Here is a 24,217-nt window from a genome sequence, read left to right as displayed (position 1 = left end):
AATTTTGTGCATAGCTTTAATTATGCTTTTTGGTAACTTAAAGAAAGTGAATCCAGGTGTGCACACAACATAGAATATCACATTATGAAGTGTTTATATCTATAATAGCTCTGTAGGTCTGTTTTAGGTATTTGATCCGGTTAAGTACCAGATGATCATCTTTTTGTATTTATAGCAACTTCTAGTGAATATAGTCACTACGGCATATTTCCTTTTGTCTTCCTTTTTTGCTTGCTGTCCAAAACTCCAAGACAACAGGAGGTGTTTTAGTGTAGTTTTATAACAGCTTCAAGGTAAAACAAACAAAGCTTCCTGTAATGTCAGAACATTTTGCATAAGAAAATAATTAGCATGCCACTTGAACGGAAAGAAAAAAAAACTGAAGCATACACGGGGCTAAAGAGTGAGTTAAGCAAAGCAGGTGTGTAGACAGGCCATCATAATTAACTTTTCTGCTACAGTTTCTCTGGAAATGCATTTTTTTGGGGGGGCAATCACAAGAAATCAAACAGCACAAGGAGGGAAAAATAGTGTGCTAATGTTTATTCATCAGTTTTTAATGTAAAACCTTTTAGCGGCTGTGGGATTCATCTGCATTATCAGCTAGAGGTGCAAAGAGGCATTGCATTGGAGTTTATGCCTTTGTTCAGAACTGTTACAATGCATCTCTATTAGGTGCCATTCTGTCAACAAATCTGTCAACAATATTGATATACAAATATCCATTCAAAGATTTTAAATATTCAGGTGTTCTCTCGCCATTGTAAACAGAATGACATTAAGATTTCAAATGTTAAAATTAAAAAAAAAATGATACTGAAAAAATTGAAAAATGTTTTGCATTAGTAGGCAACAACAACTCTTGGTGGCATGAAAGTGACATAGTGTTCCCATTAGCAAGGGGTGTGAGAGATTAGCCTATTTGAAACCCATGTACTTAATCTGTAATGATTGGTGTGTTTGCACGTCAGACACAATCAAGCTCCTGCAGCCCCACAGATTTCTGTGATTTTGTAAGGGCTACTTTAAGGGCAAAAGCTTCGCAGTCTGATGTAACATTGATCTATCAATAGTGCATTGAGGAGCAAGAGAAGGGAAGGACATTTCAACATTACTTCAAGGTGAAGAACAAAATCATTTGTTTTTATAGATTGTCTCAGTAGAAATTGCACTATGGTTCATAATGATCATCTTTTTTAAAAAACAATCCATGCCCACACAAGTAGCAGTGTCTTAGTCCAAATTGTGAAAGTTGAGTTTCTTCAGTAAAGACATGAAAGCCTCAGAACCCCGCAGTGTTAAAGGAAATCAAAGGCCGTCAGTGTCTGATATGCAGACCCATGTTTAAAGATGCCGACAGGTTAACCTTTGGTTTGGGCTTTGTTGGCATTTCATTTGAGGTGATTGTGTTGCATTGTGTAGAGGTGTGCATTTATATTCAGTAGCAGATGATGGAGAAGAGAAGAGAGAAGAGTCAGTATTTTGGGAAAATAACAAGAGAGATGTGGGCTGTTTAGAGCTTCTGGGAAACTGGGATGTCTGGCTATGAAGAACTGTTTTTGGCATCCACCAACACTTCATATTTCCACTTTCCTTATGCTGAAAACCTCATTATACTGTAGGCTGATCATTAAGTATATTGCACCTAATGTATGCAATCATGATCATGCAAGTAGTATTGGGCATTCCTTCAACACAAAGCAGCTGACTCCAGCGAAATGTCAGCCTGTCATTTGTGAATCTAATGCTGGCATAACTCGTGCATCAGCAAATTGACAAATAGGTCCAAACTACATTTCCCACTACAGCTCATCCACTTAAAAGGTTTTGCTTGTAGCAACAAAGAATTTAATACTAATACTGTTGATTCAGCTTTAAATTCTTTGTAAAAGTAGATGCAGTAATTTCCAATATCTTGTTTTATTGCCATGTGAGTGAGTCATGCCACTCAACCATAGTAGGTGTTTCACCTACAGGGTTTTCCATCTGATGAGGAAGGGACCAGTCCACCCAGCATGGCTGCCGGTGTGCCTCTGGCCTCAGCGCAGCTGCAATCAAGAACCAGGAGGTATAGGGTGAGTTCAGATCCCAGATCTTCAGGCTAGTGCTGGGATGTGAACTCAGATGTGAAGAATCCCATCCATGCTTCTTATGACCACCCTCCCCCCTAGGGAAGGGATGCAGATTTGACAAAGGTGGGAGGGCTCTAATATGTTCAGTAACAAAGGTACACACAGTGCAAATCAGCCGTCAGATCTTGAATAAGTTCTCATTTAAAGGCAAACAATCTAAATTTGTGACTAATAGCCTTAATGCTTGAGTTCTGCTCACCTTTCACTTTATCCGCATGAGACAAGTACTATTCAGTGGAGTGCAATTAAGCCCTGTACTAGATTTAAATGTTGAGGAAATCTCATAAATGAATTACTCCAATCAATGTAAATCAAACACTGTGGTTGGATTTTTTTCATGTCTCTGTTTTTGGTAACTTTGATTTATTATATCTGTACTTTTTTATCACTGCAGTGATGTGGCGAAGTCACAGAAGTATTCTGTGAAAACATGTCTGCAGACAATTATAATAATTTGTTTACAATTGTACACACACACACACAGACTGAGCTGCCCACACAACCACAGTAAGTTGTTGTGTTTTTAACATACCTATGTGAGAAAACATCCATAAAAGCTGTTAAAATTATTGCTCAAATTGATTTTCTTATCCAATTTGCTGGAGGCAACAATAGTCGCAATTAGGGGAAAAAATTGTTAAGTGCAAACAATTTGCCCGGAGAGAATGTCAAACACATTTTTATGGTTTTGACATATTTGCACTTGCAGAATTGATGTGCAAGTGTTAGTACTGCATGTTTTCCATCCTCATCCTCAAGTCCTTTCTGTCTATTCTCTGTGTTATTTGACCACTGGTAAAACATTGTTTTGACTTGAACAACAGAGCATGCAGTTTGACTGTCAACTCATTCCTGTCACTGCTTTTAACAGCATGAGTATATTTCCTGTGACCCTGTCGTCCAGTCTCAGAGTATTTTGCATTGCCATTTTGCCCTGCTGAAGGTTACCTGACTATTCATTGCTTCCCTGCCCTGTCTCTGTTTGTCTCAGTGTGCGAATGAAAAGCATGGCAATCGATTGACTCAAATAGCCAGCCAGAAAGATGGGGACAACAGGCGTCTTTTCTTCACCAAAACATCTGGCAGCAAGTCTAAATTCGGTACTAGTGCTCCATTTTCTTTTGTAAGTCTGGGCTTAGGCATGACTGATCCTCTTCACGGTAGACCTCACACAAAAGGACGCATTGAAAGCACCAGGCATGGCTGAATACATTGAAGGATTCTCAGCAATGTGTCAAAGGTGCATGAAGAAGTTTTCTTTTCCAATTGCATTTTTAATATACTTTTTCCCGTAAAGCATCTGAACTAGCAGGCTGCATTACAGGCCGATCTGGCAGATTAACCTACAGAGAAATACCACTTTCAAATTAATTTATTTTAAAGGTCAGTTGTGATAGTGAATAAAAACTGCTGTCTCTCATAGCCACAATCTCCAGTCTGTACTTTAATACAACTTGTTACATCTAGAAACACCTAGGGATTAAATACATGCACATATATTATAGTAAGAACCCAATTTCCTCTTCTGTGTCAGTTTTTGGATGATTTCTTGTTCAAAAGTATTTATTTGCATTCGTGTCGCATTTGTACCTACCCACTCATGTTATCCATTGTTTTTATTATACATGATTTCATGCAAGTTTCTGTCTGAATGGATTTGAAGTAGCTCCTCTACAGCATCTACTCTGGTATCTGTACCAACTGAGCTTTTTCAGCAATTAAGAATGAGTCCACTTTTATTTCTGCCTGCTCAAGCTCTGCTGCATTCTGGTTGCAGTTCCTCCCATCTTATCAGTGACGTTAAAGGAGGAGAAAACAATGGCATTTATCAGGACTCCTGCTTGTAACTTCCACTTTCATTTTAGCATATCATGCAACAACCACCCACATTGACCTGAGAGACAAATTATGTGAAAGACATTGTTGGAAAAAGTAGATAAAGTTTTTATGTGCCACAGTGGAAACGCTGTTGAATCCACTTTTCAGGCTCACAGCTTCACTTCAGGATTAGCTAGTGCTACAATCAAGTCTATAACTGTGAAACATAAGGTTCTCCCCAGGGTTTATCCCTAAAGCTTTATTGTTTCGTTGTGAAAATGTATCATATTACGTTATATCTAAATTGATTATCTAAATGGATCTGTTCTCATTGTAAAATGCACAATTAGATTCATATGTTTTGTTTTGGTTAAGATTGGATTTGGGGGGTTTTTTTGGTCAATGATAATGAAAAAAAATCTATCAGTTAAGATTTGGTTTTTCATACTTGGATAAAAAATCATTTACATGCTAGCCTTGTTCTGGCAAAAATGTTGCATTTCCTCCCTTGAGATGTTCTGCCTGGCCTTTGCTGCTTGTTCTTGGTTCTTTCTCCCTCCAGGTTTGTCTTCAGTAACTGAAAGGCATGCTCTATTAGGTTGGGATCAGGTGACAGGCTTTGTCGTTGAAGAATACCCCATTTCTTTGAGAAAGCTCCTAGGCTGCCTGTGGAGGATGTTTTAGGTCAAAAGCCAAATGCTGCTAAAAATGTTCTATTTGTTTTGTAGCATTTGGCTGAATCTGAGCAGAAAGTAAAGCCCTGTTAACTTCAAGATTCATCCTACTATCAGTACTTCTATCAGCAGTCACATCATCAATAAACAGTAGTGGCCCAGTTCTGGTGGCAGCCATAGATGTGCATACGATGCTATAACTTTACTTCTACCAGATAAAGTGGTATGGTACTGCTGTTTCTCATCCTTGTGCATACTTTTCTATTCCTATCATTCCGGTAAAAGTTAATCTTGACTTCATCCAGAGACCTTTTTTTTGTCAGAAATGTGAAGGCTCTGTCAGAAGTGTCCAAGACATAGACGAATCTGGCCTTCATGTTCTTTACACCACATTGTAAACCTAGAATATTTATGTGTCTCTTGAAGTTTTAGACAACGATGCACCTACCTGCCTGATAGTGTTCTTGCTTGGCCAAATGTTGTAAAGGATTTTTCCTTAACAAAAAAAAGTGGACTTTGGTGCTGTTGAGCTGGTCAGTGCATTCCTTCATTTTAAGAATTTCAGAGCATGGCCACATCTAAAGATTTTGATCTGTCTAATAAGTAGAGGTCGGTGGATTGATGCAATATCAATAGTATTGGTATTGAATTGATGTTTGTTTCTAAACTCTAAGCTCAGCAGATTTTTTTTTTTTTTTGGAAATGAAAAATATGCCTCAAACATGCACTATGAAAAATGCCTGAACATTTTTGTGTTGACTGTCACATCTATTTCATTTATAGCCTGTGGCACATTTAAACAACAGAAGATGACCTAAAGTGCTTTAGAGAATATCACATTTAAATTCCAGCTCTCTGAAAAAACCCAGTTTAAAAACACTTGAAATACTGAAAAGTTGGGATTTTTTTGTTGTTGTTGTTGTATTAACTAATTATTGTGGCAAGTAATCCCAATCATAGTAATCACAAATTTGTACAGAATATGCAAATTATTGATGATTCATTTTATAAATCATGATACACTGCTCTCCTCTACATAAGGCGCCTTTGCAGGTCAAAAGCATCAGTATTAGTATTCTTAGCTGCAATGCTAGCCCAATTTACTTGGTATCAGATCAATACCAAAATTTGCAGTATCGCACAACACTACTAATGGCTTATTTTGGTTTTTCAGTCTAATGATGACCTTTACTTCTATTGGCATCTCTTTGCATGTCATATTGAGAATTCCAGTGGATAGATGCAAGTTTAACACTCAGAACAAACTCTTTAATCGGTTTAACTTGTCATGGAATAACGAGGGAACAGGCTTCACCTGGACTTGAAACTGCTTGTCCATCAACTGATTCAATCCTTTTGCACCTGGGGGACTACAGTGGGGGAAATATGTTTTGATGCTGTGCTGAATTTGTAAATTCCCTCACTTACAAAGAAAGGAACAGCCTATTTTACACAGTAGTTTCATTTTAATGGAGAGACAGAATATTGTCTAGAAAAAAACATAAATTATGTTATGAACTGATTTGCATGTCATTACTTGAAAGTACTTGAAGTAATTGATCCCCTAAACCCAGCCAGAATTTTGGCTCACAGATTGCCTGTGATCCCATAGATTACAGTCAATCAGGCAGTTTATCAGTTACAGATACTACCGATCTCAATACTTTATGTGTATAAAGCACATTGCAAGTTGTCCACAGAATCACTTAATTTTCTATCCACACAACAAATTTCTTTCAATCTAACATCTCCACCACTGTGAGCAAGACCAAAGAGCTGCCAAAGGATCTCAGGGACAAAACTGCAGACCAGAACAAGGCTAGCATGAAATACAAAACCATCTGCGAGAAGCTTGATGAGAAGGTGACAACTGCTGGTGCAGTTATTTGGAAATGGAAGAAATGTAAAATGGCCAACATCTGGAGCTTGTGCAAGATCTCGGCTCCTGGGGTGAAGATAATCATGAGAAAGATGATGGATCAGGCCAACACAGTAGGAGCTTCTTCATGATTTGAAGGCAGTTAGGACCACAGTAGCCAAGAACTCCATTGGTAACACACTGGTCCCATTGCTCAAGAAGGCACTTTTTTGTGTTTGCCAGTGAACATTTAAATGATTAAGAGAAGGCTTGGGAGAAAGTGCTGTGGTCAGATAAAACCAAAATCTAGCTATCTGGCATCAACTCGATCCACCGTGTTTGGAGGAAGAGAAATGCTGAGTATAAAGAAAAGAAGACCATCCCCATACAGACATTATGGGCCTTTGGGCCTGTTTTTCTGCTAAGGATACAGGATGACTTAAACATATTGAGGGACTAATGGACAGAATCGTGGACCATGACTCAAAACATACAAGGCACACAAGGCTACAAAAGAGTGTCTAAGGAAGAAGTGCATCAGATTCATGGAGTCTCCAGACCTCAATCCTATTTAAAATCTGTGGTGAGTGAACCTGGTGACCAAGTACAAGAGATGTCTTACCCCTGTGCTTGCAGGGAAGGTTTATCCATCAAGTACTAAGTCATGTATTGTTTGGAGATTAAGCACTAATTTCACTCAATGACCTGGAAATCATTTTATAACCTCTTTTGTTTTTTTTCTGCATTATTGGTTAATATTCTGTCTCTCCATTAAAATGAAATCACCATAAACTCATTGAATTAAAGTAAGAAAATCTGCGCTTCAGTTGCATCCAGATATAAAATCCGCACTAGTGCTTTACAGAGGCAAAGTTAGAATAATGGTGTCGGTGTCCAAATAAATATGAACACAACTGCATACTGTACGCAAAGCAAGTAATTTACATAATTAATGACTTCAATGAGTGCGGTCAGATTAAGAGCATTCTTTTGTATGGCACTTAAATTGAGTTACAAAATCACTAAAACATGATAATGTCATAGTTTTCATTTTAGTAACCAAAATATTTATTTGAGCAAGAGAGAATTTTACTTCCTCTTATAATGTATATCATCATATTTTACTTTTTGTTTGTTTGTTTCTTTTCACTGGAATTCTACTCAAACAATTTTTATCCTGCGTGTTGTCTCTGGGTACTTGGAGACACAGTTCTGCATGTTAATTAGTGATTCTAAATATACTGTAGCTGTGGATGTGAACATAAATGGTTGTCTGCATCTCTTTGTTAGCTTTGTAATGGACTGTTTATTGTGCTCCTCACCCAGTGTCAGCTGGCAAAGGCTCGAGTCATCAGCAGCCCTAGTTAGATAAACAGTTTAAAACAAAGGATGGATAGATATCATGTCAGCTGGATTCTGTAGGCCTCATTAAATTTCAGTATGCGATGGTGCAAAGCTATATATTCACACAGGACAGCACAATGCCATGATGTATAAATAGATGCAAAACACTATAATATGGTGATCTTTTTTTCAAGATCTAAACACTTTTGGCAGTACACTATAGCTGAGTACATCTGCAGAAGCGCTGCCATGTTCCTGTTTTTATATTGACTCTGTATTTTGAATGTGGTTATCTGTGCCCACAAACTTGAGCATCAGTTTGGTTTTATATGCCAGATATGTCAGAAGTTTAGATCTTTGCTTGATGTCTTGGGACTTTCTTTCAAAAGCATCCCATCATTTATTTTTAGTCTGATCATTTGAGCTAGTTTGATAAGTTTATTCAAGGGGTTTTAACATTTTCTGGGCCATGTTTATGCGCCACATCCACGCATAATATTCATTTGGAATATTCTCTTCTAAACATTGTAATAAACCCATGGAATGTAGTTCATTATTGCAAACGAATCTCGCTTTAATATCCCCAATGAAACATATTACCCAATATAATCTTGATTTAACCTAAGCTTCTTCTGTTGCCAGTGTTTTTGCATTTTTATTCAAGTCGTAAATGTGATGGACTACAGAGCTACATCGGCGTTAAATATTTAATCAGTCTTCTCATAGTAATATGTTAGAGATAAAGACTGTTATTTGTCATGATTTACAGCTTTATTCTTATATTGCAAATGCATATAAGAAATTAGTGATGATTTTCATCTACATTCATCAGAATTACAGCATATGTAATGCAAAGTTATCAGATGTTATATCGTGAGGAGAGAAAGTTTAATAAGAGGAAGTAACATTTTAGATTTATTTATTTTGCATTGATTCAGAGAACTTTTTCTACATGGTCTTGGGAATACCTACAATCAGTAACTGGATTGTATTTATTTTGCACAGTTTCCCCTATATCTCTTAATGTGCATGCTGACTCCCATAAACTTCAATAAAAACAAAAGGAGTTTTGACACTTTGATTATGTGTCACTTAATGCGATCTGCCCAGAAGAGATGGTAAAAGTAACACATATACATCTTGAAATACCTTAGCCCTTTCACCTGTCTCTGCACAAAAACAAACTGTGGAGCCGCTGTTGTCGTGGCTATAAATCCATATATTTTGGGAACAAATGCAGCTCAGTTATTTGATGACACAGTTCCAAAGTACTACATTAATCATTTAAAGAAATCAGAAAAAAATGAATGACTTAAGCGCAGGCATGAACTGGTTAGCTTAGCATACTATAAAAAATGGAAAAAGTCCTTCCAAAGAAAATAAAACGTACCTATTATATTAACCTACACTGTAAATTTTCCATTGTATAGAGACATCCCATTAAGCAAACCCACACCAGTGGGAAAAACGATGTATAAATAGACAGCTGTGGATCTCCTTTTTTTAATGAATGAAAGTTAATTATATTTGCTGGAAAAAAGAAAAAAAATATTGCAAGTTGGAATGCAACACTTGACCAACAGGGTAAAGACCCATGAACTAATCGTTTAAAAGCTGCCACCACAGAGTTCACAGGAAATTCTGTGGTAGCATTTGTTATGAATTAAAATTATTGACTGCTGCAATAAGTGAAATTTTATCCTTCAAATGAATAAATCATGAAGATTAGAATCATAATGTGAAGCTTACTGTTTATGTTGCACTGGCTGCTGTCCACATAGATCAGCTTTCCCACCAAAAAAGTTAAGACCGCAAAAGGGGTTATCAAATATGAAATATTATTACTGTCTAAGCCCGACACCAAACTGCTGATACAGCAGTGCAGAGACACACTCAAAGGCTGTTTACTATGATGAGCAAAAAGAAAATCTAATATGATGAACAGCTGACCTTTTGTGATTTGGAAACAGTTTGTATTTTTCCACTCCATGAAATTGCATTACAGTTCATTTTCCGGTCAAGAGACTTTGTAAAGATAGAGTCAAGTATGAGGCAGCTGCACAGGGAGCTGCATAGTAGCTACTGATTTACATGTTGCAGAGGTGGTGAGATAAGTCTCTGAACTGTTTCCTGAGGCAGGCCACAGCAGAATGCAGCAAACATTAAATATCATGAACATTACCTTATAGACTCCCTTAGTTATTTCTAGAGATTTTGTTGTAAGCCAGCAGTAGTATAGGCTGTTTTTGTTAAGGCAAAAGTACCCTAATAAAACTGGGGATGTGAATAATTTATTAACCTGTGTCTTTGTTTATCACAACACTTTTTTTTCACGCATCTGAAACTATTAAGAATGTGCATATGAGAAAAACACAAGCATGCATGGACATGCACACACACATACACACAAGGTGAAAGCTACTGAGTCATCTAACCCAGATTCCCTGTCTCTTTCCTCCTCTGCCCACAGCCGTCACCCTGTGAGTGGTGCCGCTGCGAACCAAATAATGAAGTGCATTGTGTGGTGTCCGATTGCGCCGTCCCAGAGTGTGTCAACCCTGTGTACGAGCCAGAGCAATGCTGCCCCATCTGTAAAAACGGTAAACACTCATCTCCTCTGGAAGTCAATTCAGATTCCTTAGAAGTCATTAAATTTTCATTAAACCAATGACAGCAAGTTTATCGGTGGTATCACCATTTGATGGCCGTGCCTTTAGATCAGGATGAGGATGTAATTGATGTTTTATGAATTAAAATTATTACCTTGGGCCCGTTGGACACTAATGAGCAGTACTAGTTTTAATTATAAATGACACACTAAGCAGAGTAAACATTAGCCCATTGATTAAAGGGATGGTAGGAGGGACTAATGGGTCCTCAGAGAGCCTTTTATTTCCCAGTGCCCTGGAGCCCTTGTCACACACAACCAATCCCTAAATTAGAATTATAGGATTCCAATGGTTCATTGACTATTTACAAGGCGAGGTGAGAGATTTCCCTTTGCCAGCACCAGTCCCGAGGGACAGATGGAGCTTTATGAGTAAAGTACAGTAAGTGCACTTTTGCAGTGTGAACCTGGCGTAATATCAAATTCAAAGTCTAAACTTGACGTTGCATTCACTAAACAAAATGTTTTTGCATTCTTGTTGAACTTAAATGACTAACTAATGAAAAAAGAAAGTGTATATGTAGATATGTATATATTTAACTGCTGCTTACCTACAGGTTAAAAGTAAAGGGAATAACTTAGTTGGAGGCAGTTGCTAAATGCCCGCAGTGGCACAACTACAAACATTTTCTTCCTTGTATTTTTTATTTCTCACCATTGCTTGTTTTCTTCTGTTTCAACACATAAACACACATAGAGTGACACACACACACACACACACACACACACACACACACACACACACACAATAACAAGGCTACAGAAGCTGCTAGGAGAGAACTAATCCAGGCTGACAGGGCACAGTGACACCCTTGGCATTTCAGTGGTAGGCCTGCTGTTTCTAGGTTACCCAAGGGTTCCTCGTCAGGCTCTGGTACCAGATAAATCTTTACGGGAGTGGATAGCTGAGGGCTGTGAAGAGAGGACAATGAACGAACGCTATTTAGCTCTCATTTTTGGCCAAGGGACAATGAAAAGCAGACACCCAAATGTCCTCAGTTCAGTTACATATAGTCAGAGAGACAGATATTTGTGTTTTTCTTTACCCATTACAGGTTTTAGTTTTAAATAAAAATACAGTTATAGAAATCATTGCACTTCAAACAGGGGCAAAAATTGTGAAACTAGAATGTGCAGTTAGGTTCATCACAGTGGAATTTATTGAAGTGAAGTGCAAACTTTCAGCCTTAATTCAAGGGATTTTACATAAGTATTGCAATAACTGGTTAGGAATTACAGCCATTTTAATACATAATCAACCCCCCATTTTTAGAGGCTCAAAATTAATTGGACAATTCACTAACCAGCAGTTTCATGGCCAGGTGAGTCCTGCCCCCTTGTTACTTCATGGCAGTTAAAGAATACTTATTATCTGAAGCTGATTTAAAGCATTTGATTTTAATTTTATAGCTTTTCCCCACTATATTTAAATACCAGCCCCAAATAAATATCAGTACAATTAAAGGAGGCTAACATTAGACTGAAAAACCAAAATAAACCTATCAGAGAAAGACAGAGATAGAAAGAGCAAAACCGTTAGGAGGGTCCAAATCACCAATCTGATAAATTATTACACATAAATGAACTCACTGGCCAGCTCAGCAACACCAGAAGGCCTGAAAGACCACACAGAAGACATTTGTAGTGTGTGATCACACAATTATTTATGTAGTTAAGAAAGAACAACACAACACAAGATCACAAGATCATTGTCAAGGTGTACAAGTTTAACTTATACTAAAATTATCGCAAGAGAAAAGCATGGAGAGAAACAGCTAATGATCTGAAGCCGACCACATCATCTGTCAAACGTGGTGGGGGGCAATGTTATGGCATGAACCCATATGGCTGCCATTAGAACCAGGAGACAAGCATTTATTGATAATGTCACTGCTGATTGAAGCACAATTAATTCTGAAGTGTACAGGACTATACACTGCTCAGATAATAAATAATAATTGGACAAATAATAATTGGACAACACTTTATAGTACAAATGGATAATTATCCAAAGCAAACTGCAAAAGCAATCCAATCGTTTTCTCAAAGCAAAGGAGTCTGGTATTTTATCAGTCACGTGATCACATCCAATCAGTCACAATCCAATAGCCCATGTTATTCAGTTGTTAAATGCATAACTGAAAGAGACCTATAAACAAGTAGCATCTAAAAGCATTTGAGGTAAAAGTCCACAGCACAAAACATCAAACGCACAGACTCTATATCTTTATGTGGTTGGCATTTAAATCTAGCTTTAAGCAGGGAGGTCTACAGGTCATCATAGTTCAACTGTAATCTGGTTTACCAAAGGTCGTATGTGATCATCATCTCTTTTACTTTGTAGCGCTGCTTGCTGACTTAGAATGCAAATTATATTTAAAGGATGCGTGAAGTAAATATCAGTGAGACTAAACTGTGATGATATGAGCCCATTCACAGCAACAGTTTGAACTCTCAGTTAGACATACTTTGAAGCAGCAGTAAGCAGAAAGCAGCATATTTAATAAGATGTTGACATCATCAGAATATATAATGTGCTGGGTCATAGAAGCAGGTCCTGACCTCATCTGATAGACATGTTATCCCAGCTGAAGCCACTTAGCTGTAACACTTTTAAGTTTAGATCAACAAGCCAGCTTTGTTTTAATTGAGTAGTTATTATAATTAGATAGTTGCTATGCTTATGGCTGTATGAAGTTCTAGGTATAATGTTTATCTATACAAGTTAGACTGGATGACAACCGGTCGTTGTGTAAACAAATACTAATTACCACTAAAGACAAAGTACATCTGAGAACAATAGGTCATATGAACAGGACTAAAGCATGACTGCTGTGCCTGGAAGGCATTATTGTCTTCCAGCAAGCCATATAATTGTAAGCTGACTAATGGCTCTAGGATTTTGGACAGACAGGTCATGTTGACTGTAGGCAGGGCTGAATCTGATTACCTTGAAAGTTCCTTGGTTACTAAATACAGATCCCGTGGAATTGTAATAATATTAAATTGATCCACTGGAATATCACAAAAACATGCACCTTTTTCTCTTTAAACATAAAGAATCAGTGTTAATAAAATGCATTTTGCAAGTTCAGCATTTGCTGTCAAATTACATTCCCTTTAGAAACATGTCTACAATATCCAGCTTTTTGTTGTGTTATTTATTTATTTATCTTTATTGCTGCTCTCTTTTTTCTTTAATCCAAACATTATGTAGAGGGCTTTGGTCTTATAATACAAAAAGGATTTTATCTTTTTTATATAGGTTTACTTTATTGTGGCATAAATGATTAGGAGAGGCATAATTATAATATTTTATGAATGCAATCAATACTAAATAATACTCTTCTTAATAATCTGACAGTGTGAGATTTATATGGGAACCGCTTTAATCTCTATAAAAACAATCTTCTTACTGAACAAGCAAAACTCTCCAGGTAAATGCTTGTGTAAGTATACTACAGTAGCTTGTCATGGTAAAGCTTTGGGTTAACTTTGTGTATATAACCTGCACATCCTGCTAAAATACTTTAAAGGGAAGAAAGTCACAGAAAGCGCAGTGAGAACATTTTCTTTAAACTGTACTCAAATGCTTGAAAGTACTTGAAAACAATTCTCTCTGTTATCTATCAACATGTTTACATTCACCACTTTTTACCTCCCTCAGAGATTTAGAAGGTAAATGGAAATTAATACTGAACAGATATACATTTGAAAGGTTTATTTAAATTAATAATGTAATTACAATGTAACACTAAGGTTACATAAAAAACAAACCATCTCAACAGTCTCTGAAAATGAGTAATGCTTATTTCACAGATTACAAGACAACTGAATTTAATTAAAGGGTTTTATACAATTCCTAATACAATTTTGTGCCTAAAATGAGCTGCCTAAATTACTAGTTTGAGTTCTGACTGTATCTCCATACACCACATTTACAATTCCAGCTCAGGTAAAAGGTCCAGATTAACTTATTCTAGTGAAAGAAAGCTTTTAGGGTTGCTTTGTAAACAGAATTGTGCAGCGATGACCTAATTGCCAGTGGCTAAAATGTTACTGAGGAATATTTGACTCATTTAGTCCAATTAGTCACTGACTTAGTGAGTTTAAATGGAGCTATATGTGCGTACACAGTGAAAAACAAGATTAATCACCCATGTTCCAGTGTCTTAACTATATTTCAGACTTTAAAAAAAGCAACTTTGAACTAAACTGATATGACCTTGATAACTGGATGTCTTTCAGCTCACAAATCAGCAAATCAGTGCTTATGGTTGCCAAACTTTTGTCAGAGCTTTCTATTATTAGGCTGTAGCTTTTCAGCTTGGCATCTTTTTGGTGTTCCTTCCTGAAAACACCAGCAGAGAGGAAGAGGCAGCACAATAGAATAGTAGGCCAGTGGCAGTGCTCATTTCTGAGCTCCGCATTCATTGAGCCCATCTGATTCAGCTCTAATCTTTATCATGAATTATATAGGCTACTGTAAATTAATCAGGGAATATGTAATTATGTAATTCTCAAAAAGAAATGAGTAGTATCCTGAAAATGGCTAATGGTTCCTCAGTATAACAAGATTAAACCAACTACAGATCTGCCACTCCTTATCTGTCAGAATGCCGTCATTGTGGTCTTTTAACAGACATATCATAGAGGAGCAGTGCCATGGAGCTGGATACGGTTCAGGAACATATTCGCTTTGACATATTCTCTCAACAAGCTGCAGTTTACATTGTAATCCTTAGGCAGTAGTCAGAGAAAGTATGATGTGCTGAGACAGTTTTGACACAGGACAAACATTTTCTGACTTCACCAGATTTTATTGGCCACGAATTGATCACATGCTCGGACGAGTGACCGCACGCCCTTCACATGGTGACAGGAAGCTCAGACTGTGTCCTTGCGTCTCCCTATCTATCGGGCTATAAACAATCACACTTGGCAGCAGCACGGGTCACCCTCCTGCCTCATCAACCTCTGCCGAGTTTGTCCCGTGACCTGTGCCAGCTGTCCAGAGGCAGATCGTTGCGAGTTAAGACTTGGCAAGTGCTCTCTACGTCTAAGATCAGATCCCATGCTCTTTTCCTTTTTTTTTCTCTTTCTTTCTTTCTTTTTTAAAATAGAGCATAGGACCCATCTATGCTAAGGCAAAGGATGGGGGTAGCAGGTAGCCAGCAGCTCCCTTTGTCAATGTCACGTGGAAATTTATGGCTTCCTGCATCTTTTATTTCTCGTACAAGCACTAGCTGGAATTAAACCTAATTCCTTCGATGCATAAAGCAAGAATTTGTAAAATATTGGGAGTTGTCCCTCTGTAGACCATTCCAGCATTTTTACCCTTGATTTAAGGTTAAACTCATGCTCTTGAAGATTTAAAAAGTCAGTGTTCCCTGTGCCATGCTGCGAGTCAGCGTGACGTTTTAAATATTTAACCACAATCCTGATCTTTAGCTAACCTTAATCTAATGCCCTGAGTTACTTTTCCATAAAGCATTAACAAGCCTTTTTTAAAAAAAATGGAAAACAGAGGTGTTACTAATAATATTACCGATGGCCACATTGTTCCTGAAAGCCGTGACAGTGAGACGATGAGCCAGCATGCACAAATGCAGGACCTTGAAATTGAAGCTGATAAATGAAATTCACTCTTTATTTATTTTATTACTGATACCTGTGCTTGTGTGTTTAAAATGTAGGTGTGAAAAAGGCTCAAATTGTGTGACAGGTGAGAAATTCTACAGTGTACCAGAAATGTACCTCTGATCTTTAGGTTGACTATCTTGACACATTTACATTGCTATCATTAAGCTACCAGACCCTAAATCATATTCACAGGACACCAAGATGTTTCGTGAATATCAAGCGTGAAAGCTACTGTGTCTTCAAGAGTTATGGGACATATGAGTTTTTATGACTGCTCGTAGAGGAGTCTTGAATCTGGCAGGTTTTACCGAGCCGAACACTGAGAGCGATCCAAAGTCACCGTCACACCAATTGAGCTGCTGATTGCTTCATTTTAAATGATTAAAACTAGGATGAACTCATGGCACCTTCTGGCTCTCCTGTCTCTAGAGGTAGAGAAAGAGATGCACTACCTCCAATATCTCTGAGGCAAAGAGAAAAACAAATTAGATGTAATAATTTCAGGTGGTAATACAGATAAATCTTACAAATGTAATACCGTTCTTTGGCGTCCTGGAAAACAGATCCTAAAATTTACCCAGGATAATCTGTCTATCTGGTGAGATTATTAGAAACGCCGATGTAAGGTGTTCTAGTCGTACACAGCACGTTTTAGAATTAAAGGAATCCTATCAACATCCACACAAGTAAATCCTACAGTGTTTAACGGATAAATCAGATGTCAAAATTAATCTGAGTTCTTTATTGGTTTGACAGTCAGCGTGTGTGAATGCGTGGAATGAAACTGTGTAAGGAATTGCTAAGGAGTTCTGTGGCCTTTTCATACAGACCGAAGTGATTAACACCATCCTCCCTACTGCCTCTAAAAGCAGCTTTCTCTCTCTTCCTCTGTCTCTCTGTACTCCAGCCTCTCTGTACTGCCAAGCCAGCGCCTGGCAGGCTTCTCTGCTTGCGGCGCATTAGGATGCAAAGCGCTCCATGTCGAGGGAGAAGGAGAGACTAACAAAAGCGCTTTAGTGTTGCAAAAACAAGCCCATCGGTGCATGCCCGTGAAAAGATCTGTACGTCTGCTCTGACTCCCCTAACTCCCTGCAGCTCTCTGCATCACTCCACCACCCCACTGCAAAGAGAAGCTCTCAGGAGAGACACATCCATTTCTTGTCGTTCTCATTCCCTTTTCTTCTGTCTCTCTCTCCCCTTCCTTTCCTTCCCTCCCTTCCCATGCGGCAGGTCCAAATTGCTTTGCTGGAACGACGATCATCCCGGCTGGAATTGAAGTAAAGGTGGACGACTGCACCATCTGCCGCTGCCACAACGGAGACTGGTGGAAGCCGGCGCAGTGCTTGCGGCGAGAATGCCTCAACGGCCAGTCATTGTCATAGACGGACTCCTACGGGGATGGTAGAAAAGCTCAGGCAAGGCTCTGCCTACTGTGCCATTTTGTATGATTGACAGGGCAGGAGCACAATTCCTATAAATCCTGAGACAGCATACAGTAGGATCGAAGAGGTGATCTCGCAGGCTTCACACAAATGTAGCCAGCGAGAAGAAGATGGAACTTGTCTCAGTTGTTTCCACACTCCGGTTTTAATGGTCCTATATATTTTCAGAAGTTGACTTGCTTGACTTGCTGCTCTCACACACACACACAAAAAAGTTTCTTAGCTCCCTGAACTCTTTCCTAACCATCGGCAATGTTGAATTGCTCAAATTGATTTCTGTACGTATGTCATCAGCTTGTTGTGCGTGCCAGTCACAATCACACAGGTGTTCCAGCAGAACAAACCGTAAGCACACTTAGCAGCGCTTCTTTTCGCATACAAGGATTAGCACTGATGAAAACACGGCAAAGATGTGCTTGAGTTACACGACTTCACTCTAAGAGCTTGTTTACAAGATGTGCATCACACATAAATGTCTGCCTCTTCATGAGACTTTATCGCTGCGGCAGGAGCTCGCTCCTAACATACATGATGCAACGTGCAACTGTCATATACCATTAACAGCTATGGAACCTCAAAGGCTGACTTTATTGATCAACACACCATGGTTTTGAGTCATGTCTCACAGGCAGGATAGGTTAGTACCACCTGGAGCAGTGGGGGAATGAAATGTAGCTTTTCAAAGAAGAAAAAAAAACCTGCATCCCCAAGAAGAGCCATGCTGCATCAATCCCCCCCCAAAGAAAAAGAAACAACAACTTTGGGCAACCCTTTCCAGTTCAATTGGCTTTATTGTTTTCTCTCAGAGGTCCATATCCTCCAAAATATTCCCACTAAGTAACTGCTTGAACTTGTTATCAAAGCAATTTGCGAGCCAGTAGCAGCCTGCTTTAATTTTCCTTAATCAAGGACTATTCTGTGATAAATCATCCAGCTGGGTGCTTGGCGCTGCTGCAGCCTGCATGCTGGGCACATCCAGTGAGAACCAACAGACAAAAGGCGGGAACGTACATATGTCTAAGTGTTTTTAAGCAGCATTCACGAGCATATTGTTCATTTGAGTATGCACAAGCGCGGCAATCATAAACAAACTCGGGCATAGCATGATGCACACAGTTAAATTATATCGCTCGTTTAGCTCATGTAATCCATTTTCAGTTCCTACTCTTCTCGATATGTTGAAATGGCTCAGGCGGTGCGGTGGAGCCACAGCCATGGCGATAACATAAAGACAAGCTAATGTATTGCTTTGACATTTTTTTTCATATCAGAGTGGTCCTCAAGCAGTCCAGTCTGAAAGAAGAAAAACAAAAAGCACCCAAGCAGTGCCCAACACACGATGTTTTTGAAATGATAAATACAAGTCATTAATTCAAAGGTGAATTTCCGTAAGCTAATGCCATTCATCACTAGAATTTTTTCCATTTCCAGAAAATCCGTTCCCGTTAACCTTTTAGACCCTATTCCTGGGCGGTGATGGATGAGCTGCTTAATAGCAGCTCCCAGCACTCTGTAATGAGACAGAAATGAACATAGGATAAAGACCAATGACTAAAGAGGTGCATTGCCTTAAAAGGAACTAAAACTAATTTTAGAGGAATCTCATAGTCTGCAGAGTTGCTGGTTGCAGCATATGGGTGATGAAGAAATCTCAGAGTCGGAAGATCTGCAAGGCTCAGTCTTAGGTGGAACAAAGGAGCTTGGTTCATTTTTATCAGCAAGTTACAGTGATGTAGTATGTTTCAGACGACCTAATCTATCTGGTCTGAGGTCTGAAGGCTCATAAAACAAAAATGACATGAATGGTTTATCAGTCACAGCCTCAGTGCTCCACACATTTTAGAATTATTAAACGAGCTTCATTCATCTTAATTAAGTTAAATGCCACATCATTTTTCAGCCTATACATGCATCCCCCCAAAAATGAGAGTTGCTCGGATATTTTGGGTCGCAACAAAGAAAGACTAAAGTGAACGTGCCAGCTGACAAGGCTCAAAGGCATTGCTGCCACCACAGATGCCTTATTGCTACTGTTCCAGATAAGATTCACAAAGCATGGCCTTTGGCATCATACAGTATGAACAGCCGACTGCTTCAAGTGCTACTTTGTTTCACTTCTGTGTGCAGTGGTTACTGCTCTGTTTTACCCCAAACTATTTATTGTCTTATCCTACGACATTCCAGAAACAGTCAGCAAGGTGAATAAAAGAACAAGGACGAGTGCAGTTCAATCACAGCTAAAAGTGCAGAACTGAACCCAGAGATGGCTCTAAAAATATACCGTCACTTGATAGTGGTAAAAAGAGAAGCTCAAGGAAGAAACTAAAGAAGGAACTAGATCTCTGTAGAAAAGTGACATTGTAAGTCATTGTACTGGTTGTTCTAATACGGATTCCTCCAATGCTTCTTATCAAACTAAACTGGGTGAGCAGCGGCTGCTCATTTTTATGATGTTTCAAGCTGCTTTCATCACCTGAGTTTGAAAGTTGGAACAAAGAGAGTGAAAGGGTTGTCAACAAAAAGCTGAAAAGTTAAAAGGTGTGATCCAGAGTGCTAGTGAAAAGAGGGCATGGGAGATATGACATCAAATAGAAAATCATGCATTCGAAGTTGGTCGTAAAGTTAAAGAAAAACCGTGAAAGAATTTAGTTTCACTGCACCAGAGCTCGCAAGCAGAAATGTGCTAGCGCATACTTTGCATTTTAAATAACAAGCACGATGGATTTGAAACCACACAGATCATCCCAAAATCTTGCCTATGTTGTCATTTGAAAGAATAGGCTGTCTGCTAAAAACACAAAGTGGTACTGTGGCACACATCCACTCTACACTGCACGTGAGAGTGGCATCCCAGGCAAACCAGACGAAATTACATTTCCCCTTCCAAACACATGAAGCTGCAAGGTTTCCAGGACAGATTAGCTGCACACTGTCTTTCTTCATCTCCTGCCAAGAAACTTGAGTCTCTATGTATGTCTGTGAAGGTTTATTCAAATGACCCCAATGTCTCCTCCCTCTTGTCATTAAAACCCACAGGCTTGTACATGGGCATTTTTGTAAAGGTGCATCATTTGCTTTTTTCCATGAGACACCGACTTACTGTAGCTGGAAACAATGAAAGATTGTTTTATCTATAATTTTTTTCCCCATTTGTAATTTTTTTTCAGCAACAAAACTGTTACATGAAGTGTGCCTGAAAAACAACACAAAGTATCGGTAGAGAAAGAGAGAAACACTGTTATTATACAATCAACTGTATTATTTTTTTTGGTGCACCGAGGGTCTGTTCACGTGGGGCTCAAATATGGGATAGTACAATTTCTATAACAAATTGTAATTTTATGTTTAAATAAAGTTGATTGTATGTGAATTCATGCTCACTCGGGTTCACCCTAAACGGCAAAGCAAAGAGTCCAGTTTTCAAAAAGTCAAACAACCCTTGGTGCTCCACATGTTGTACATATGTAAATATCTTCAAACATAATTAATGTGTTTCCTGAAATCTGAGGTGGAGTTTAAAAAAAAAGAAAAAAGGAAAATGACTCAAGAAATAAGAAATGTGTATTATTCATCAAGACGAAAATATTTTGTTAAATAGAATTCAAAAGAAGTGTTATTCGGCAAAAAGTGAGTGTGGATTTCTTCTTTCCTTAATCCTTTTTACATTCTTTGGAGACGTTTCTTGACACAAAATCACTTCGGATGGCATGAAAACACAACATGAACTTCTAAAAAAAAACAAAAAACAAATGTGCATTTATCCTCTGCAAAAAGCACAGCATTTTTTGGTTCTTAAATCAATGACAGGTGCAAATTCAATATAAGCCAAGAGGATGCTGCAGGACAAGTCTGTTTAAATTCAGGTACATGCGCTTAAAAAGAGGGACACAGATAAACTCTTAGTAATGGTGTATATAAACAGAGCATTTCAGAATAAATGCTAGCACAATATTTTCCTGGCTCGTGGTCATGTGAGGGGTAGAATAAGAAGATACTGGTGCTTAATGGTTTTGTAATGCTCCCCAAGTTCAAGGGCATTACTGACAGGTTTATTCCTCCATTCCATTTCATTACAAGTCAGTCTGGGCTTCTATCTCGTCCGCACTGCTAATTGCCTTCTCCCACCTCCCACCGTGGACAAGAAAAGGGAAGCAATTTTATGCAGCACATAGCAATCAATAGCAATTAGGTGCATCCCTGACTAATCCTGTTGAAAATGGCATCTTGGGAGATGGCCAGCAGAAGAACTCTTAAAGCACACATACCTGCAAAAGTTTTCCTTTTTCTTCACAGCAAGTGCCAGCACTGTGACGGAACAATTAATTGCTTTGTTTTCCCGTTCTACACTTAGTATTGAATTTCCATCAATCTTTCTCTAGGAGCACAGTCTGCTATTGTATCAAACAGATATCTTCAATTAGATAATTGTCTCTTCCTGGTAAAGCCCTACATATTACGGAATGCATTTCCACTCTAAAAAAGAAGGCAGAAGATAACCAAATGATTTCAGTTCGACACAATAGGAAAAAAAGAACGCCACAATCTGAACTCGAATGGTGTGAAAAAGATTAAAAAGGCTTACAATGAGGTTGTTGCATCTGCAGTGATGTCTATGTTGCACTGGAGTGTTGTTGTGAAGAGGGAGCAAATTACAATCTAATTCAATCTAATTTCAGTCAATCTATATTCCAACATCACTTATTTGGATTCTGGGCTCATTCTTTTAGATTGGGTGAGAAGTCTGGAGAAGAACTGCTGCTCCTTCACATTAAAAGGTCAGTCAGTAAAGGAGTTTTGTGGCATCTCATTAGGATTATTCCTGGACGCCTCCCTGTGGAGGTTTTCAAGGCAAGGCAGACTTGATGAGAATGCTTGTGCAGGGCCAGTACACTTTGGAGGGATTATATATTACAATGTAGTCCAGAGATGCCTTTGAGTTTCCCCGGGAAGAGCTTATGGACATCAAAGAGGTGTGAGGCATCGGAGCTACCTTACTGAACCTGCAATGAAGGTGAAAAACCTCCACTGCAATTCAGTAGGCTGACGCAATCAGACGTGTCAAGTAGCCTAGTTATCATTTCTGAACAGTTACTGTATTTTATGCAAACTACATGGACTGAAGCTGTAAAGGGCCATGCCATATCTTACCAGCTACAATACTAATATAAATTTTGACACAATAAACAAGTGATGCATTGTGTTTACTTCCCATAGTACACACAATGACACAAGAACAGATACACCATATTGCCAAAAAAAGATTTGTTCATCTGCCTTCACACACATTTGAACTTGAGTGACATTCCATTCTTAATCCATACTTTTAATATGATGTCGGCCCACCCGTTGCAGCTACAACAGCTTCAACTCCTCTAGGAAGGCAGGTTTAGGAGTGTGTTTATGAGAATTTTTGACTATTCCTTTAGACACTGATGTTGGACGAGAAGACCTGGCTACAGTCTCCATTCTAATTCATCCCAAAGGTGTTTTGTTGGGTTGAGGTTAGGACTCTGTGTAGGCCACTCACTCATGTTGGAAAAGGAAAGAACCATCACCAAACTGTTCTCATAAAGTTTTGAGCACAAAATTGTCCAACATGTCTTGGTATGCTGAAGCGTTCCTTCCACTGGGACCAAGCCCAACCAATGAAAAGCAACCCCACCAAACTTTATACTTGGCACAATGCAGTCAGTACCCAGACTTGTACAGTAGCAATGTGCTTTACACCACTTCATCCGATGCTTTACATTGCACTTAGAGATGTAAGGCTTGGATTCAGCTGCTTGGCCATGGAAACCCATTCGATGAAGCTCTCTGTAAACTGTTCTTGAGTTAATCTGAAGGGCACATGACGTTTGGAGGTTTGTAGCGATCGACTCTGCAGAAAGTTGGTGACCTCTGCACACACTATGCAGCTCAGCATCTGCTGACCTCACTCCATGACTTTACGTAGCCCATCACTTCAAGATTCCGCCATTCTCAGTGACTTCTGCTTTGCTAGAATACCACTAACAGTTGACTGTGGAATATTTAGAAGTGAGGAAATTTCACCACTGGACTTGTTGCACAGGTGGCATCCTATCACGGTACCACACTGGAATTAACTGAGCTCATGGGAGTGACCCATTCTTTCACAAATGTTCTTAGAAGCAGTATGCATGCTGGGGTGCTTGATTTTATACACCTGTGGCCATGGAAGTCATTGGAACACCTGAATGCAATGATTTGGATGGGTGAGGGAATACTTTTAGCAATATAGTGTCTGAGAGTGGGGTTAGATGGTGTTTGATGACTGAACAAAGAACAGTACTTTGCAAAATATGTAAGTAAAATGTTCCTGCTAAAGGTGAAAACAACAAACTTGTTTTATAACCTGAGGCAAAAACACAGTGAAGACACATGAGGAGGAGATACAAGCAGCCGGTGATGTGTGACCCGAATGTAAACAAATGAGTTGACCAAGCATCACTGGAGCACTCACTCCATATGACAAGAAAAGCCAAATGTAGATGGAAATTACTGATGTGTTTATCAGTTACATGCTTCAAGCAACTAGTTAAGCTTGACCTGAAGATAAGTCCCAGATAGAAACTTATACTTTTATTTTAAATTTTAGGGGCCTTCAGGTGTTACAGATT

At 38.7% G+C, this 24,217-nt stretch overlaps 1 protein-coding gene across 3 annotated transcripts in view; it reads left to right on the top strand.

The window, feature by feature from the left end:
• Window positions 1-23,778, top strand: part of vwc2l (von Willebrand factor C domain containing 2 like) — a 28,308-nt gene extending 4,530 nt beyond the window's left edge. For 2 of the 3 annotated variants that reach the window (XM_026145336.1, XM_026145335.1), the window contains exons 3-5: window positions 1,977-2,075; window positions 10,297-10,426; window positions 17,368-23,778. In XM_026145336.1, the coding sequence (XP_026001121.1) occupies window positions 1,977-2,075; window positions 10,297-10,426; window positions 17,368-17,519 (381 nt within the window). In that variant the 3' untranslated portion in view covers window positions 17,520-23,778. The remainder of the gene's footprint in view (window positions 1-1,976; window positions 2,076-10,296; window positions 10,427-17,367) is intronic. The other variant, XM_026145337.1, reaches the window with a different exon arrangement.
• The last annotated feature ends 439 nt before the right edge of the window (window positions 23,779-24,217 follow it).

The sequence above is a fragment of the Astatotilapia calliptera genome, chromosome 16, assembly GCF_900246225.1.
Source record: "Astatotilapia calliptera chromosome 16, fAstCal1.2, whole genome shotgun sequence".
NCBI lineage: Eukaryota > Metazoa > Chordata > Actinopteri > Cichliformes > Cichlidae > Astatotilapia > Astatotilapia calliptera.
The sequence above is the reverse complement of the archived record's forward strand: the minus strand, read 5'-3'. Positions and strand labels throughout refer to the sequence as shown.